General features: G+C 33.7%; 1 protein-coding gene across 1 annotated transcript in view; it reads right to left on the bottom strand.

Moving 5' to 3' along the window:
• Positions 1–6,042: 6,042 nt before the first annotated feature.
• LOC110596103 (interleukin-1 receptor accessory protein-like 1) overlaps positions 6,043–17,421 on the bottom strand; it is a 121,058-nt gene continuing 109,679 nt past the window's right edge. Inside the window, exons 3-4 of the mRNA XM_021715223.1 lie at positions 9,077–9,263; positions 6,043–6,231 (exon numbers count right to left, since the gene is read on the bottom strand). Of these exons, the coding sequence (XP_021570898.1) occupies positions 6,043–6,231; positions 9,077–9,263 (376 nt within the window). The remainder of the gene's footprint in view (positions 6,232–9,076; positions 9,264–17,421) is intronic.

The following is a 17,421-nucleotide window of genomic DNA, read 5'->3' as shown; positions in this document are numbered from 1 at the left end:
GATCTGAACATTAATCACAAAAGCACAAGGGACAGATTGGCAGTCATGGGGTTTGGAGAACCTGATCCTAAAGAGTACACAAAGGGTACCTGATCTTAAACCAGTGGGAGGCCCAAACTTCACCTGCACATATATTACTTATGGACCTAATCCTGACTTGTACCCTACATCTTTCTAATACAATTAAGTTAAATAAATGAATAAATAACATAGTTAAGCACTGAAAGACAAAAAAAAGAGTACCAGAGAAAGAATAAAGAAGGGTAAAATAAAATATTTTATTTATCTTATTCTAAACTGAGCTAAAGGACAACCATTTGTTTAAAGTAAAATTAGTAACAATATATTGTGTGATTATCGTATATAGATAAGTGAAATAAATAACATCAATGTCATAAATGTTAGGAGGGAGAAACTGGGAGTACACTGTAATAAGGTACCTGTACTACAGAGTGTTTTTTGAAGTCTGACTGAGATTATTTAAAAGTGCATTTGAATATCCAGAGATATCACCAAAAATATAAAAAAATAAGAAAAATTGATGTAAAAGGAGGAGATAAAAAGACAATATGCAGAATATTAAATTAAAATAAGACCCCACATCTTTAAAATAAAAAAAATAAAAATTAAGAAAAATAATACAAGGCAAAAAAGAGTAGAGGAAATACATATTTCTAAGTGAAAAAAGCCAGTGAGAGAAGATTAAATATTGCATGTTTTCAATTTTATGACATTCTGGAAAAAACAAAACAAAACTATAGTTACAGTAAAATGATCAGTTGTTTCTAGGGATACCTGAGGAAAGAAAAAGGGCTGAATACCTGAAGAATAGTCTTTTTTAGGGCAGTGAAACCATTCTGCGTGATACTATAATTGTGGATACATTATACTATGCATTTGTTAAAACCCATAGAACTTTACAGCACAAAGAGAGAACCTTATGTATATAAACATTAATTGTATCATTCAGGAGGTCATAGGAACCCAAGATGAAATATGTAATGTGATAAAACAACCTAACTATATTATAAATGCATGAGACACCCTCAATGAGGGTGGTAAAGAAAAAGGAATGAATAGAGGAAACCTAAAGCTAAAGAAACTGTATATACTCGAGTTGATAAAGCTGTATTTCACATACATACAGGTTAACAAATTCTGATCTCACTGTATATTTATATTGGGAGGGAGGAATTAAGCAAATGTATAGCAAATGGTGGGAGCCAGTTTTCTCACTATTGGATTAGAAGTTTACACATAAGCAAAAAGAAGAGGCAAGAATGATCTACATGTTAATGCATCAGAGGGCCAGAAACTAAGGAAGTGTTCAAACACACACACACACACACACACACACACACACACACACATACATATGTACACACATATACCAATAGTGTATGTCAAAGAGAAAAATAAGCCAACTAAAAGAGCCCCTGATGTCCAAAGCTGTAACAGTCTGAACAGTATAAATAAGGTAATTTGTATTATAAACCAAAGTAGAGAAGAAATGTTCATGAATCCATACTGATATTAAATAAATAATTGAATAAGTAGATGAATGTGCAGAAATAGACACATGCCCCATGTAGAAGAACAACAAACAATGTATGTGTATACTTTGCCTTCAAAGAGGTGGAGTATAACTTCTCACTCCTTAAGTACTTGTATGAATTGCATATAGTAACTTCCTTCCAAAACGTGCAGTATAAAAAGGGGGAGGAAGGATAACTTTATAACAGAGAAACTTGACAAATACTATCTGAGGTGAGTAATGTCAACTCAACAGTGATAAGTCATATTGATAGTATGATGTGATTTTTATCTCTTTGGTCTTTCTTCCCAAAACACATAATGCTAGTCTAATCATAAAAAAAAAATTCAGCAAATCCAAAACATAAAGTATTCCACAAAATAATCCTTCAAAATTGTAAAGGTCATCAAAAATTAAAAATTTTAAATATTCACAGCCAAGAGAAGCCTAAAGAGATATGACAACAGAACATTAGAAAAAATTTAAAGAAATCAGAATAAACTATGGATTTCACCTAATAATAATGTAAAAAATTAGTTCATTAATTATAACAAATGTACCATGTTAATATCAGTTGTTATTAATAGAGTTAACAATATGGAGTACATGGGATTTATATCATCTTTGCAATTGTCCTGAAAACCCAAAACTTTATAAAAATCTAATGCTTAGTTTTTAAAAATTAAAAAGACATTACCTTTGCCTCTAAGTAGCTCACATTCTTATGAAAAAACAATGTCAACAAACTGTTATGATGCAAGGTAAGTGCTGCAATAAGGATGCTAAAAGTACTGTGGAATCATCAATAACGTTATGTCCCAAAAGGAGGTAACATTTTTGTTAACAGAGTAAGAATTGCCAGGTATGGTGGCTTATGCCTATAATCCCAGCTATTGGGGAGTTTGAGGTGGGAGGATAGCCTGAGACCAGGAGTTCAAAGCTGCAGTGAGCTATGCTCCTGCCATTGCACTCCAGACTTGGTGACAGAGTAGAACAAGACTGCTGACAATGATGACAGTGATAAAGAGGAGGAGGAGGAGGAAGAGAAGAAAAGGAAGGGAGGGAGGGAGGCAGGAAGGAAGGAAGGAAGAAAGGAAGGAAGGAAGGAAGAGAGGAAAGAATGAATCAGCTCTGTGACAATAAGGAAGAAAAAGCCTTCCAGAGGGAGAATACCATGAGTAAGGATTTAAAGAAAGGACATTTGAAAAAGAACAGTTAAAAACTTCAATGTGGCTTAGACTTACAAAAGCTGGTGGAGGCCAGAGAGAATACTGAGCCATCTCAAATTAAAAAAATAAATAAATAAGAGAATAATTAAAATACCAAACGTGCTGAGCAGATTTATAACGCTTTTCAATGTGATCTGTTCTCCTGATCTAGTACTTCACTTAATTAGGCACATACACTCTCAAAAACGGTAGGATCACCCATAAATGCTCACAAGATTACCTGCACATTTACCCACTTTGTTTAGCCAGCAATTTCCTTTCCATATATGGGTTCTTTCTTTTTTATTTTTATTTGTTGTAAAACAGTGTCTTGCTATGTTGCCCCGACTGGTCTTGAATTCCTGGCCTAAAGCTATCTTCCAGTTTGGCCTAACAAATTATTGGGATTACAGGCATGAGCCATCATGTCCAACCTCCTTTTTTATTTTTAAAGTGACATCATAACAAACTTCAAAATATTTGTTTATTATCAGTTAAGGCAGTTCCACAAAATTAAACAATATCATGTGTTGTATAATGTTTAAATTAAGTACAATATGGTAATGATTTTCAGAAAAACATGATACAAAACAATGACTCATTAACACTCAGAAACTGCTCATCTTTGCTGTTTTACTGGGGAATACAGATAGGGATCTAAGAATTGTTCTCTAATTTGGCCACAAAGTAAATGTGTTATAGTGTCACAACATTTAAAGCAATGCTATACCTAAGTATATCTTTTCTATAAACTTGTTGACACCTAATATGCATTTTAATATATACTCCTTTTCACTCTAGGACACACAGCTCTCTGTTCCCTCAAATATATAGTCAAACTTAGTTTTCTAATTAATTTGCCAAAATCAGCCTCTCAAGTAAGGCTACTTATTATAGAAATCAGTTGATGGTAATCAGTTGAATGAAAACTTTCATTAAAACTTTCATTAACTTTCTCTTGGATATCAAGGCATAATTATTCTTCATATTCATATGAAGAAAATAATTTTTGGAGAAATGTAGTTTTGAAAAGTACAGTAGCCCTGGAAAGCATTTAGGAGAAAAAAGCTCTATTCTTGGTTTTTTGAAATAGCCTTATATATGAAAGGAGACCCCCAAAAATTCAGAATTTATTTACTAAAAAATGTATTTTTATTCTTACATGTTTAAATGTTAGTCACCTTTAAAGTACTTTCTGTTTGATGCAACACACCTTTTAAGACACTTTTCCTACTCCTCAAACCCGTTTTTGAACTTGTCCATTTTGATACCTTTTAGTACTTCTGCTGTTTTTTGTTTCACTTCTATCATGTTGGTAAAATTTTTTTTTGAGGACTTTTTTCCAACAGAACAAAGAAGAAAAAAGACACCCAGTGTGAGATCAGGTAAATAGGGAGGGTGAAGCACGGGATCATGCCATGTTTCATCAAAAACTGATCAACATTTGGTGCCGTGTGGGCAGGTGTTCTTGTAAATCACCCATCGTGAACCGGGCAAACAGGCTGAAAGAATCTCCAAAAATAATTCACTGAAGTCAAACATAGTCTTTCATAATGCTAGCTGGTACACAGATGCTGATGGGTTCCTAGACCACTAGTATAGCAGTGGAAGCTGGTACTACAAAGGGCTTGCCTTCCAAAAATAATTCTGTTATTTTATGGTCCCCCTCTTCAGTAGGTTTACCATTTGAAACCCAGTGTCCAGTTTTCATGAGATTGTACTCCAGTTATCTCATACTGGATAGTGGTTTAGAGTGCTAGTAGTCTTGAAAAAGGGAAAGGATTACTGAGGATTAGTTCTAAACTCTGAAGAATAAAGACTAGAAGTATGTTCTATTTCCTATCCTGAATACCCTGCTTTACTTTATATTTTGAAGTTCCTTAGTCTCAATACCTACTGCTTCAAAAAGCTACTTCAGAACAGATTGAGAGCAAAAATTGAATGATAGTCAAAAAACAAAACTTAATATTTATTGTATGGAAATGCAAGTATAGCCAGATATGTTTTAAAAATTGATTATTATAAGATATAAATGATATCACAAAACTCTTCTTATATACAGAAACAAAACTAACTTAACTGAACAAATAAAAATAACTTTAATTAAAATAGTTAATGTCTTTTTATGCTTTTCTTTTTTATATGTTATTTTTATTTTAAAGATTCGGGGTACAATTCAGGGTTAGGTACATAACTGGTCATTGTACAGGTAAGGTTTAGGTATCCTTATTGATGTTATATGCCTCCCCTTCCCGTGGCAGTGTCCCACTACTGCCAATCTCTTTCTTACAGTATTATAATATTGTCCAAGGTACACTTATGAGTGAGTATGTGTAGTGTTCAGATCTTTGTTTCTGTAATAAATCACTGAGTATTATAGACTATATATGTTTCAAAAGTACAAAAAAAGTCACCAAGAACGACTGCTCTTGATAAGAATATGAGAATAATGTCTTTAACTTCCTAATGTTGCTCATATTTCCTCCTTTTCTCATGGAGCTACATTTTGAGGATTGTACTATAAAGTAAAAAATAATTATGAATACAATTTTTACATGACAGGGTATGCATATTTAGGCATAATTCTGCATTTTGCAAATTCATTTCATATATATTACCTTATTTCATTTGATCCTTGCAAAAACCCTATGAAATAAACAAGGCACATTTTATCGTCATCAATTTATACATAAAAAACTAATGTTCTGAAGACTGTAGTGATTCCACCAAAGCCATGGGACTAGTGAATTTTATATTCATGATTATAGATAGTGTTCTGAATCTTGTTTTTATGTCCTTTCACCTTAGCAACCAACGATGAGAATGATTCCATGCATCACATTGCACATGATTATTTGATGATTGCACTGGAAATTATGCTATTTTCAAGTTCATGAAGATACATATGTCAGATTCATAGAATGATGAATAAGTAAAAGAGAAAAGTGATTTTTCTAATTTGGAGCAAGACAGGAAGACAGATGTAGATTTCATTTATTCTATTTCTCCACTCTAGAGAATGTTTCCATAAATTATACCACTACAAAATACTAGCATAATTTTCGGAAATTGTTTACTCATTATGTCAAGTGCTTTCAAAAGCTAACATTTCTATACTTCTCTAAACAAATTCTCTTTAACCTTTCAAATGCATTTCAGTGGTAGATTATTCAAGAGCAAAGAGAAATAAATTTCATCTATAGGAATCCACTTAGCATTTGATTAAGTACTTCTTTCATTGCAGAGATTTTTTTAAAATCAATATACAGCACAAAAACTAACTTAAAAATAGTTGTTGCATTAGTTGAAAATTAAATATTGAAGACTGTGGTTACCTGTAACAGTTAATTCAGTAGTTCTTCTCACAACAAAGCCTCCGTATTTTAATTCACAGGTATAATTTCCAATGTCATCTTCTCTAACTTCTCTTATAAGCAGGGTGTCTCTTTTGAATACAATACTTGGCCTCCATGATTTTGTCCTACATTCCTACATAAAGGACATAAAATTTTGGTAGTGAATATAATGACAGAAAAATAGAGAATAGCAATTCAAATAACTAAACCAAAAAATTTTTAAATGATTTTTAAAGAAACTAAAAAGCTTGAAATTAATGCCTAAGAATTTCATTCCTTCTCCAAATCTCTGGGAAAGAGTCACTTTATTAACTTCTAATATGAGTGCCTATATACCAGGTATGCATTGATCTATTAGATATAAGAGCAGAGACATATGTTAAGACTACTCCTGACATTATTTTTGAAGCAAATACATCACATTTGATAATTGCAAAATGAATCATATTGAAATTTATAACATAAAATGTAAAATGTATTATTTTAATGAAAAGTAGACAATGAGTTTTTTCTTCTATTTCAATATTGAAATAGTTTAATATTGTATTTATTGAAAATTAAGTGTCTTTATAGCACGTATTTGCTATAATCCATGAAAGAAACAGTCAACATTTATATACAAGGTCTTTATAGTCCCATAAATATCAGTTTTCATTGTTGATAGACCTCCCAAATTATAGTCTCTGAATTGAGCTTTGGACCATAATGACATTGGCTCAGGAGATTTCTGTTTTTGCCAAAACAAAAGTCCATTTCCGCCAGCCAGATTTGAAATCAATGGAATGAGGATAAAACAGCTTTAAACCCTTTGACACTTTTCAGAGGTAATATTATTACTAAAAAATTGTATTGCCAAATCAAAATTTTGCAGACCATTTTTTTTTTAAATTTATTTTTGTTTTTTATTTTTGAGTTGGAGTCTCACTCTGTCGCCCAGACTGGAGTGCAGTGGCCGCTCCTGGTCACCGAGCCTCCACCTGCTGGGCTCCGGCGATCCTACCGCCTCAGCCTTCCAGGTAGCTGGAATTACAGGCATGCGCTACCACGCCCGGCTGATTTTTTGATTTATTGTAGAGATGAGGTCTCGCTGCCCAGGCGGGTCTCAAACCCGCGGATTTAGGCAATCCACTCACCTCAGCCTCCCAAAGGCACGGGATTACAGGCTGAGCCACCGAGCCCGACTGCAGACCATTATTTTATGTGGCTCAATGCTTTGTGTAATTAGAGGATAATTATCTAGTTATTTCAGACTAAAATACACATTGTGTATGCTATATTAGTTGCATGATCTTTTATAACTGCATAAAGTGTACACTGAATCTATGAAGTCTATTTTTAGCCAGACTAATTAATTTTTAGCATTTTACTTTATGAGTAGCCTTTAAATCTCAGCTATATATGCTGTAAAATCTAAGCTCTGACTATGGAAAAATAACCTGAAATGTTATAAGACTTTAAAAGTCCACATATATTGCATCTCCACCCACCACTTTGCTAGTTTCTATTTGATTGTGGTGATGGTGGAAACATGAATATAGGATCAGTCAGTTTTTAAATTGTGTATAGTTTCTCATCTTTCAGCATGTTTTGAGATGCTGTTTGCAAAAGGTGACAACTCTTAAAATAAAATTATTAGTGAACAATAAAGAAACTGCATATCTAGAAGCTGAATGTCCACTTATGAATACTAGAACAAAAGTGGCTTTTTGGAGAACTTGGGTCAAACTCCCCTAATACCACTTTCCTTGAAGCAATTGCTAGGGCTCTCTCAGAACCTGCCTGTGGAAGGCAGGCAAACCACAGAGTATCAAGAATGAGAAATACTTCAACATTTAAAAAAATAGAAAAGTACATATTCATCCCCACAAGGATATAAACCAGTAGGGCTAATATTTGAATTTGTTTAACGGTATCTAAGATAGAAAACCAAACAAGGGATAAGTAGATAAACCTTTCAACAGTTCCCTTGATGTTCTGAAATCTTCATTTCCTATTATCGAGAATTGAAATTAAATCTTACATAGGGAATAGTATTGCTTATTTTGGCAAAATCCTTTAAAATTCTTAAAGATTTATTTCTTGTTTTATTTACAAAGTTTTTTTAGTTTATCAGTAATCAGTCATGAGGGCTCATTCTGCATAGTGACATTTGTGGATCTAGTTACTAAGAGGCCCAGTTTCTTAAGGTCCTATTTTCAGTGAGTTGGACAAAGAAAATGTTACATAAAGATCTTTAAACAATACAAAAATATTCAAAAGGAATCTTCACAGCATTTCTATCTTTTGAGAATGTTGAATAACAAAAATTTCTTTTATGCTACAAATACGTTTAAAATTATGTTCAAATCTGGAATATCAGTAAATGTCAATAATATGATAGGAAAGATGGAGGTTGAATTGTTCTATTTAAGTTTAAAGTTCCTTTTGTTTTTTTAAGAAAGTTTACGCTAACATGATTTTTATAATATTATACAAATTCCTCAAATGTTATTTCTTTAAAATATGTCTGCGTATGAAAATGATTAGAATATGGACAAAATCATGTCCATTAAATAAAGCATTCCATAAACTTTAGTGTACCTATTTATCACAGAAGAAAATCAATCCTTTTTTTCCCTGTTTGGGGATATTTTGAAACGTTAATAAGAAGAAATCTAAAGTGAAAGTTCAAAGTATTTTAGTTCCTGAAATTACCAATCCAGACTATAATATATTTGAAATAATTGTCCATGTAAACAAGATAAAGATAAAAACATAAACATAACAGCTTATTACAATGGGCTACCAATATAGATACTGATTAGAATTTATCAAAACCACTGGTGAGAAAACTCAGAATGACCAGCAAAATGTGCTGCAGTATTCTAGAAAGGTACAACTCAACTACATCACACCAATTTAATTTTTTTATCCAGTTTGCTCCAGAATAAGATATATATTCATCAATTTATAGGAATAAAACCATCCACAGTCCATACCTTATACCAAAGAATTTCAGGTTCTCTGGTTGGTAGTAAAAAATCCTCTATGTCACGGCACGAAATTTCCTTGCTTTTGCTAAGTTCAGCTTTCTCAAAGTATTTCATCTTGGAATTGTAGCAGAGTCCGGTGTCATTTTCACCCACTGTCAGTGAGATGGATACTTTCATGCAGTAAGTAGAGTTTCTGTAAAAAAGTAGAATGAATATGGTGACCTGGTGTGAACAAAAAGCAAGTGCTACCATGGTAGTGTGTTTAATTCACTCAAAAGACAGAGAGAGAAGCAACAACTCAATTTTTCAGCGCATTGTATGGTATTTTGGCTTATTTCACAGGGTTCTCTCTTGTCAACCAATTAAACAATGCTTGGTTCTATGAAGCCAACTGTATATTTATTTTTATTTGTCAAGGGGCGGGGAAGTTTTGCTTTATATTCAGGTTCAGTTTGAATATTGTTCAATAGACGCTTTTGTACCTAGAAAGATTTTTTTGTAAAGTAAGATTTAGGTCAGGAAGAAAGCCAAGTCTCAGTTTGTGCTAAAATTAGCAAATTCAATAGAGAAGTAGAAAAAATATAAGTAACCTATTAATCACAATGGAAGGACAAGAATAATGCTGCACACTTTTACAGTACTAGTTATCTTAGTAAGAGGATTAGTTATTGATTTGGAGAAGAAAACAGTGTTGGATAAAATTATTACAACGTCACTATCTTTACCAACTCATATCTATTTGGGTTAGAACCCGGATTCCAGGTTGTCAGAGAGAAGCGTTGTACTATGTTACACAAAGACAACTCAATCCTGATAGTCTAAAGAATATGATCACTACATAAACATCTGGTTTTGTTTTTTTATTTTTTCCCCTCTTTTGTTCCTAAATCACGTTTACAATTTGTAATAAGGATATAAATCATGTTCAGAGATCTTTTGGAAGAATTGAGACCAAATAAAAATTTTGTGTCAATTGTTCTACTTCTGCTTGCTATTGAAGTCTCAGGATTTTCAATCAACACCGTTCACATATCAGGCATGGTGCATGTTAGTGGGAATAAAGAGATAAATAAAACACTGGATTTAAAGTTTAGTAGGGAACTTCTCATTTTGTAAATGCCCAATTGCTTGTTCAAGTACTAGGCCATCAAATTCCTGTATTTAAGTCTCACTGCTTACTCTTCAACATTGGGCTATTTAGTCCCTCTGAGTCTCAGGTAAGATAGCACTTGTCTGAGTATTAAATAGGACAATAAAAATAAATCTGCTTGGCCTGTCACAGGTGCTCAGTGACACTGGGTCCTCTTTGCTCTGCATCTGTGCATATGGGCCACAGACCGCAAGTCCTCTTTTTGAATTAGCTAAGATGCTTTCACGGTTAAGCAGCTCTTTTATTTAGATTCTTGCTTCTGTTCAATGTTAATATGACACAATAAGAGTGGCCAGAAGACAACTAGTTTGGTTATTAGTCTTTATATGGAGTAACAGAATACTTCCACAAGATGAGAAGGGTTTGTTGTTTTTTTTTTTTGAATGTAGATATCTCTAGCTTCTTATAATACCTACCCTACAAGTAGTTCTAAAATACTTAATTGGTGGAACAAATAGACATTAAACAAGGTCAATCAGAAGCCTGAAAAAAGTTCAGAGAGTATATGCTCAGGTATTTGGCTAGAATAAGACATATGTCCTGTCCTAAGTCCTTCACAATATAAGAAAAAAACTATATAAATGAATAATTGAAATTGAATATGATAAATACTACAAAGAGAAATGAACAGCCCAAGTGGTTTCAAAGAAAGAAACAAGGAGGCTTCATAAATGGTGATACTTAAATTGTCTTAGAGTTAAAATGAACTGTTTTATTCATTAGAATGAATAAGGATTTGGCAAATTAGAGAAGGGTTATTTTAGGGAATGGTTTGTACAATGTATGGAAGGCGTGAAATAATTTGGTATGCTTAAGGAATTGAAAATAATGTGGAGTGGGTGGAGTACAAGTTAATTATGAAGAACATAGGAGGTCCACAGGACTAAGAATGAAAGCCATGTAAACCACTTTGAAGAATTTGGACTTTATGTAGGGAAATGGTGGAATTTGAATCTTGAAAAGGTTTTTCTGATTGTAATGAGAAAAATGGATTTGATTGTAAGGAAGACTAAATGCAGTGAAACAGAAAGCAACTGCATTCATTCACAAAAATGGCAGCCTCGCCTCAATAAAGGCAATGTACATTGGAATAGAACAGAGGGATGTTGTACAAAATATATGACATTGAGTCAATATAACAGAGAAGAAGCGAGAGAAAGAGAGAGGTATGCAAGATGATGAATTTTTTTTCTCAGCTGAGTATACAAAAGGCAGAGTCAATCTTTCAGTATGAAAAGTATTGAGAAAGAAACAGCTTTGAGAGAAAAGAAAATGTGCTAAACTTTTTTCTTTAAATTTTAATTGTAAAGATGTGGGTTACAATTCAGGGCTAAGTATAAAAATGTTCATTATGCAAGTAACCTTGTTGATGACTTGATGAGGTGTGCTCCCCACCCCGACAGAATCCCACTATTGCCAGTGCCACCCCCATCTCCCGGCAATTTCCTACTACTGACATTCTTTTTCTTATAGTATTACAATAATTGTCCAAGGTCCACTTATGAGTGAGAACATGAGCTTCATACACCAGTATCGCTCATGCATTATGTATTTATTTTACTCCCGTACATACTAGATCATGCTCTTTCCAGGATCATTGTAGCAAAATTTTTTCAGAAAAAATAATTATCTAAATTAAGCTATTATCTATTTTAGGGCACATTCATAAGCATCTTGAGAAAATATTTAGGTTTTAAAATAATATATATTGGTAGAACACATTCGAATTTTTAAAGAACAGTGACCTCTCTGAGAAATAAAACAGTACATTCTAATTTTGAACGTCCCACAGAAAGTATTTAGATACTAAAGCTTAGGTTTTCTTTCTCCTCGAACTATTGATTACTTTTTTTGTCTGTACCTCACCTCTTTGTACTGAATATGACATTTTTAAAATATATATAGGCAGGGTTGAGCTAAGAACAAGAACTCTAAAGCCCAACAAGAGGAGTTCAGGTTCCAGCTCTATCATTAATTTTTGAAAAATAGGGAAAGTTACTTGACATCTTAGGCCTTCATTTTCTTATTTGTATAAGGAGAAAATAATACCAAAGACACCATAGGCTGCTGCCGGAATCAAACATTAAAATACACAAAGAGCTGAGAACAGTGCCCGTCTTTGAACACTAAGTAATGTGTTAGATCTCACTATTATCACTGTGTCCTTTATTCCCATGTCCTTTATATTTTCTTTTTGCAGTACAGCCACACCGTGTTTGTTCAGCAGGTAATTAGAAATTACCACCATGGATGATGCCTGCAGTTCTTTGGTGTCTAATTAGTGTAAAGCATGAAAATCCAGATAAGATCTTACATTTTTCTTTTGGAGTATCTGAGTGGGCCAAAAAAGAATGACTAAAGTTGAAGGAAACAGAAATTCCCCACCTTAGTCGCCACCTCTTTCTTTCTATAATGCAACTGACCCCCTAATCTTCAGAAAGTGGCTCCAGATGAGCACACTTAGGTATTCTTATTTTTCTGATTTTTATTTCCCAGCTCTGTGAAATGACTGCTCATTTATAAGTGTCTGGATTTTGTCTAGAACTCCAGACTTCCCAGGATAGCACTATTTTCAAATTGCTTTTAATGTTGTAATACTTCTTTACTGTTTCTGTTCATCAGAAGGTGATTTAAAAAGCTAAAAATAAAGTATCATCCAAACAAACGCTATAGTTCTATTTACTGAGAAGAGCTAATAGGAAGCAAGCGACTTGCGACACATTAATAAACATATGATACCCATGAGGTATATTTACACACTCTCCAAGCAAAGAGTGCATTCTACCATCATCAAACTTGCAGCATGACTGCTATGACTCTCTGCTATCAGGGAAATAATGCGGAATTGGGTAAATGGGGTAAGGAGAATGCTCCTACAGGACTTACGGTAAGACCATTAGCACACATTTACTCGGCTTTTATAGTTTATAACAGATGGGCTGTAGTCTAGGCAAAAACTTAAATGATGACTACTGGCTTCAATGTTTATAAAATGGCTAGAGAGACAGGACATACATACATGCAGAGGAAACAGAGTTGTTTATAACCAAGAGTCAACACTTAATTATCCTTTTCAGTGAAGAAAGAATATTAGTACAAACTTAAAATCAAAAGATGTAGTTTTCTCTGGCAAGAGTGACCCTGCAGTCCACATACATGCAACGCATTGCAAAAACAACGCGCATAAAGTTACTTCTTTCAATGTTCTGATGTTACAGCAGTGGGACCCAACGCCTAAAGAAGTCAATGAGTTATATGAGTTCTAATTTGTGGTGGAAATTGGATTAGAACTCACATCTCCTAACTTCTAATTCATTGGTCTCCTCTCTACACTACTGAAGATAATCAGTGCTGTGTGAGCACACATAAACAATATATATGTATATATTTAGCATTGTTTAAAACAAGAGAAAATTACCCACCATTAACACCTGGTTTTGTCTAATTTTATACTCCAAAATGAATGTCTTTTGGAGAAAGGCACAATATAATCTAACTTGGAGTTTTTGAAAATTTAGATCCTTAAAGTTCCCAAAATCCTAATAAGGGCTAAAAGAGAGCAAACAAAGGGTCTTAATACAATATTATGGTGTCTTCACCTTTTTCTGCTATATAAAATAATTGACTTCTGAAGAAATGACTTTTAGTCTTACCTTATAAAGAAGAAAAAATCTAGACTTAAATCCAATGCAAATATAAAAACTAATAAATGTTTTGGGCTCAATTAAGAAATCAATATATGACACAGAACTAAAAGTTTAAATAGTTACTTTAATACAGATTATGGAAGTCAGAACAGCATACTGATGTTCTTTGCAGGCTTCTCAGTAGTGTGCTATTTTGAAATTGAAGACAATTCTTAATTGGCATGCATGGAAGCTATTAGAGATTTAAATTCATCTTTTAAAGGATGGCTACATTGCACAATTACAGATCAAGGTGTGGAAGTTTGGATAGTACAGGTAGGAGGTAAGAAAAAAATATGTGTTTGGGAGGTAAATTTTGCAAATATCTGATTAGCTGATAAAGTATATTAAAAACCATATTATGTGATACATTCGCATAGCACAGTTTTTATTATTCTGTAACCTTATGCATGATAATATGTAGTGCTCAGAGTCTCTATCTTACTCTAACAAAATTACGAGTAACATGATTGTTAAATATAGTCACTAACAGTGTAACTAAACACGTGGCCTGTACATTCTGTTAATTCTTATGTCCTCAGGGTAAATAAAAACATTTCCATAATGCTTGGCAATCTCTTCCACTTCATGAAGTGCTGTGTAAGAGAGATGGGGATTTGATCAATGTTTTTCAAGGATTAAGTTGTTCTGTGCTTCTTTGCTTTATATGGTCTAACATTCACTGGTCATTTTTCAAGTCATAGTCTTTCCTTTTTGTAAAAATAAAAGCATATGACATTCTTCAAGGGTCATAAGCCTTTGACACCCGAAAAGCAGCATAAAGCGGCAGCAGAAAGTTTAGTTACTACAGACCTAAGCAGAACTGAACTGTTTGAAAAGTGGCTCCTCAACCATAAATTTGATCATAGTGTCTAATCATTAGTTGTGAAAATAACGTGTTAGGAATAAAAAATGTCAAGGTTAGATTGTGCAGGGCACATCTTAGAGTTTGTTAAGCCTTAAATACACTTTTATAGTTTATTTCTAATCTTAAAGCATTCAATTTTTTCCTTTTTTTGTTGTTCTATCAATCTTTATGGTAATGCCTGAAGCTACACATGTGGCCCCTCTCTTGTAGCTTATCTTTCTTAAACACATGATGCTTGTAGCTACTGACACTAAATGTGAGATTTGTTTGGATTAGTTTTTCTTTTCAGAAGAGCTCTGGAGGACCTATTGATTTAACTGTGGTTGAAACCAGCCCCTGGTAAAAAGATTAGAGTGAGACCATTAAGCAGATGCTAAAATCTAAAAATGCCAGTTTATTTTCTTCTCACTTAAAATTCTTTAAAAACACATTTAACTGGTGAATTGAACTCCATCTACAGTGTTTTGTAAACAATAAATTCAAAATAATTGTCTTCCCATTTCTTGGTGGAAAGTGATCAATATAACTATTTTTATTTTTCTAGCCTAATATTCCTGCAATGTTAGAATTGAGAAGGCCTAGGCATATAAAATTCTTGTCTGCTATTTCTCTCTGAGTTATTCTCAGGCATAAGCACTTTCAAACATTGCCTTTGTAGACTCAAAGAGTGAAAGAGAAGAAAAGAGGGAGAGAGAGTAAATACTATGTCACTGAAAAAAAACTGAAGTTCAAGGTCACACATATTACAAATAATTTATTCAAGGAAGCCTATGGCTGCCCTCTTCAATCTTTATCCATGCTATCCTTTTGTTTACTTATTCATCAAAGTGTATTTACACTTATTTTGCTGCATCCAATATTAATGTGTATGCTTCTTATAATATGTCAAATAAGGGAATATGTTGTATGCTGTTTGGATTATTAGAAGCACTTTTTTAAGAAAACTGAGTTAAAATCTACACCACATAAAATTAACCATTAACCATTTTAAAGTTTACAATGAAGTGGCACTTAGTATATTGATAATGTTGTGAAACTATCACCTCTACCTAGTTCTAAGATATTTTTTATCAACTCAAAAGGAAATTTAGTACCCATTAGCGGTCACTCTACATTCCCCTCTTCCCACAGTCCCCGTAATGTACTTTCTACTACCAATCTACTTTCTGTCTTTATGGATCTGATAATTCTGGATATTTCATAGAAATGTAATCATAAAAGTGTGACCCTTTGTGTCTGGCTTCCTTCACTGAGCATATTTTCAAGGTTCTTCCATGCTTTATTTTGCATTAGTACTTCATTCCTTTCCGAGGGCTGAATATTATTTCACTGTGTGAATATATCACATTTCATGTATCCAGTCATAAGATGATGGTCATTTGGGTTTGTTATCATATTTTAGTTATTGTGGATAATGTTATCATGAACATCCTTGCACAAATATTTGTTTGAGTCCCTGCTCAAACAAGGATTTGAACTGCTGAGCCAAATGGTTATTCTATGTTTACCTTTTTGAGAAACCAGGAACATTTGTTTAAATCTCTTAAGTTCTTTCTCTTCTTCTGAATACTTCAGTTTTTGCTGATATATCTATAATAATCCATTCTAGAAATTTACTTACTGATGGTTAATTAATACTAAAGATCTCAAAGGTCTAATAATCTCTCTAAGTGCCTAATACAGTGCCAGGCATTTCATAGGTGCTCTCAACAAATATATACTAAATGAATGAATTACTAATTAATGGCTACAAAGATCTTCCTTTTTGCTTAATCTCTCTAAACCAGGAATCCCCAACCCCTGAGCCATGGACCAGTACTGGGCCTTATAGCAGGAGGTGAGCGGGAGGCCAGAGAAGCTTCATCTGTATTTATAGCTGCTCCCCATCATTTACATTACCTCCTGTCAGATCAGCAGTAGTATTAGATTCTCATAGGAGCACTGAACCCTACTGTGAACTGCACATGTGAGGGATCTAGGCTGTGGATTCCTTATGAGAATCTATTGCCTGATGATCTGAGGTGGAGTTGAGGCAGTGATGCTAACTCTGGGGAGCAGTTGCAAATACAGATTAACATTAGTAGTGAAGTTTGACTGCACAGAGACCATGATAAATCAATTGCTTGGAGACTCATATCAAAACCCTCTCAGTGAGTGGCAAATGAATTGATATACTTCAGTTGTACAGCTGCATCTTGTGGCAGGCTTTAAGTCAGGATCCAACACTTATATTAGCTCACACATGGCCCACTCATATTTTATTTACCACTTCCATCTGCACTCCTTTCCACACTGCACACCTGTCTCAGTCACAGTTTTGGTAAGCCCGCAAGCTAACCCTATACAAAATGAGTAAAAAATAGATGTCACTGGAGAGCTTCTTTGCAAAGGGGAAAGACCCAGTGATGAGAAGCAGAAGTCTCTAAAATTGTCATCAAAATGAAAACTGCATTTAAAAGAAAATACCAAGAGTCCTACTTAAATTATGAATTCCTTGCAACAGATGATTTACATTCTCCATGTCCACTTTATATACTATGTGGCAACGGGCTATCCAATGAAGCCATGAGACCTTCAAAACTGCTTGGCCACATGGATACCAAGCAACCTACATTAAAAGACAAGCCTTGCTGGGCTCGGTGGCTCA

Source organism: Carlito syrichta, unplaced genomic scaffold (genome assembly GCF_000164805.1).
Source record: "Carlito syrichta isolate Samal-C Ts95f unplaced genomic scaffold, Tarsius_syrichta-2.0.1 Scaffold306858, whole genome shotgun sequence".
NCBI lineage: Eukaryota > Metazoa > Chordata > Mammalia > Primates > Tarsiidae > Carlito > Carlito syrichta.
The sequence above is the reverse complement of the archived record's forward strand: the minus strand, read 5'-3'. Positions and strand labels throughout refer to the sequence as shown.